This window comes from Penaeus chinensis, chromosome 36 (genome assembly GCF_019202785.1).
Source record: "Penaeus chinensis breed Huanghai No. 1 chromosome 36, ASM1920278v2, whole genome shotgun sequence".
Classification (NCBI taxonomy): Eukaryota; Metazoa; Arthropoda; class Malacostraca; order Decapoda; family Penaeidae; genus Penaeus; species Penaeus chinensis.
Window position 1 is genome coordinate 26118677 of NC_061854.1, and position 2622 is coordinate 26121298.

A 2622-nucleotide genomic window follows, 5' to 3' on the forward strand; every position below is an offset into this window, starting at 1 on the left:
AACGAAGCTCCCTTCTTGGTAAATTCCGCAACCTGGAACATGACCTTGACGGCCTTCGTGAGCAGCTTGATGAGGAAACTGAAGGTAAAGCTGATGCCAATCGCCTGCTGTCCAAGGCTAATGCTGAAGCTCATATGTGGCGCTCCAAGTATGAGGCTGAAGGTGTGGCTCGTGCCGAAGAGATTGAGGCCGCCCGCCTGAAGCTTGCCGCTCGCCTCGAGGAAGCTGAATTGCAGATTGAACAACTCAATGTTAAGAATCTACAGATGGAAAAGGCCAAGGGGCGCGTTCTGTCCGACATTGAGGAGATGCAGCTGCAGGTGGAACGTGCTCAGGGTCTGGCCATTGCTGCCGAAAAGAACCAGAAGAACTTTGATCGGGTTGTCAACGAATGGAAGGTAAAGGTTGACGATCTTGCCGTGGAACTGGATGCTTCCCAGAAAGAATGCCGCCAGTATTCCACCGAGCACTTCCGCATCAAGGCCATGTTCGAGGAAAATCTTGAGCATCTGGATGCTGTTCGTCGCGAGAACAAGAGTCTGGCTGATGAGATCAAGGACTTGATGGAGCAGATCAGCGAGGGTGGTCGATCCCTTCACGAGATAGAGAAGAATGCAAAGCGTTTCGAAATTGAGAAGGAGGAGCTTCAGGCTGCTCTCGAGGAGGCCGAGGTGGCCCTTGAACAGGAGGAAAACAAGGTTCTCCGCGGCCAGCTGGAACTTAGCCAAGTCAGACAAGAAATTGAAAAGCGAATTCAAGAAAAGGAAGAAGAATTCGACGCGACCCGGTAAGCATCTGCCTCTTATACGATTCGTAGAGAGTAGCCATGATTAAATATAGGAAACAAAAGACTTTTGTCTTGTATATTGAATATTTTTTTTATTATTATTATTATTTTACAGAAAGACTCATCAACGTGCAATTGACTCCATGCAAGCTTCTCTTGAGGCTGAGGCTAAGAGTAAGGCTGAAGCTCTCCGTATGAAGAAGAAATTGGAGTCTGACATCAATGAACTGGAAATTGCGCTCGACCAGTCTAACAAGGCCAATGCTGACATTCAAAAGGCAGTCAAGAAAGCACAACTGGAGCTGAAGGACATGCAAGCTCGCATTGAAGAAGAGCAACTTGTTGCCTCAGAATACCGGGAACAAGCCAGTGCCTCTGAACGCAAGGCTAACGCCGTGAACGGCGAACTCGAAGAATCACGCACACTCCTGGAGCAGTCCGACCGTGCCCGTCGCCAGGCTGAGTCTGAACTTGCTGACTCCAACGAATCTTTGAGCCATCTGTCGGCCCAGCATGGATCGTTGTCCATGGCGAAGAGGAAGCTGGAAGGCGAGATGCAGACCCTTCATGTGAGTTTATTAGTTTGATTGCATGTATGTTTTTCTTATAACTATTGTCACAATCCTATTGTGGTTTCTAAATAGTGATATTACACAGGGTGGCTTTTCATCTGTCTTTAACTCTGGTCTTTCAAAATTTTAACAGGCTGACCTGGATGACATGCTGAACGAGTCCAAGAACTCTGAAGACAAGTCCAAGAAAGCTATGGTTGACGCTGCTCGTCTGGCCGATGAACTCCGCGCTGAACAGGAGCACGCCCAGAACCTGGAAAAGATACGGAGGGGTCTAGAAGTTTCTGTCAAGGAGCTGCAAGGTCGTCTTGAGGAATGTGAAGCTAACGCACACAAGACCGGCAAGAAGGCTCTTGCTAAACTGGAAACCCGAATCCGAGAGCTGGAATCGCAGTTCGACGACGAAGCGCGCCGTCATGCTGATGCACAGAAGAACCTGAGGAAGTGCGAGAGGCGCATCAAGGAGCTCAGCTTCCAGTCCGACGAGGACAAGAAGAACCACGAGAGGATGCAGGACCTGGTCGACAAGCTCCAGCAGAAGATCAAGACCTACAAGCGCCAGATCGAGGAGGCCGAGGAGATCGCCGCCCTCAACCTGGCCAAGTATCGTAAAGCTCAGCAAGAACTGGAAGGAGCTAGAAACTGAATGTGTCTCCCTTAAATAAACGAAAATCAAAGCTGACAACTTTGAATATACCCTAAACGGAGTGTATCTTTTACTGCGAAAGAGAGAGGGAAATTTAAAAAAAACAATGAAAACACTGCTATTGGAACATAAAAAAAAAAAAAAAAAAAAAAAAAAATATATATATATATATATATATATATATATATATATATATGTACATACGCGCACACACACACGCACACACACACACACACACACACAGACACACATATATATGTATATATATATATATATATATATATATATATATATATATATATATATATATAAAGAGAGAGAGAGAAAAAAAAATGCAGATATATAGACTCCAGGTTTAATTAAAAAAATATCTAGAGTTTGTGCACAAATGCATGAATGCATAGTAGATGAATAGGTATATACGTCGATAAAAGAAGTGACTGTAAAAAGAAAGAACTTTTCAACAAGCAGGCGACCAATATACTGCTGTGCAGCTTTTACTCCAAAACATATCCTATATACTTACACAGAGAAGAAAAAATAATTTTTCATGTTCAAACAAATCATTTTTAGGTTTAGTCCTTTATTTACCACCCTGGGTAACTGCACAGGCGTGG

General features: G+C 44.6%; 1 protein-coding gene across 1 annotated transcript in view; it reads left to right on the forward strand.

Annotated features, from left to right (window-relative positions):
• Positions 1-2038, forward strand: part of LOC125044899 (myosin heavy chain, muscle-like) — an 8392-nt gene extending 6354 nt beyond the window's left edge. Inside the window, exons 19-21 of the mRNA XM_047641861.1 lie at positions 1-787; positions 903-1356; positions 1493-2038. The exon at positions 1-787 is cut by the window's left edge and continues 1 nt beyond it. Coding sequence (XP_047497817.1) covers positions 1-787; positions 903-1356; positions 1493-2005 — 1754 coding nt within the window. The 3' untranslated portion in view covers positions 2006-2038. The remainder of the gene's footprint in view (positions 788-902; positions 1357-1492) is intronic.
• The last annotated feature ends 584 nt before the right edge of the window (positions 2039-2622 follow it).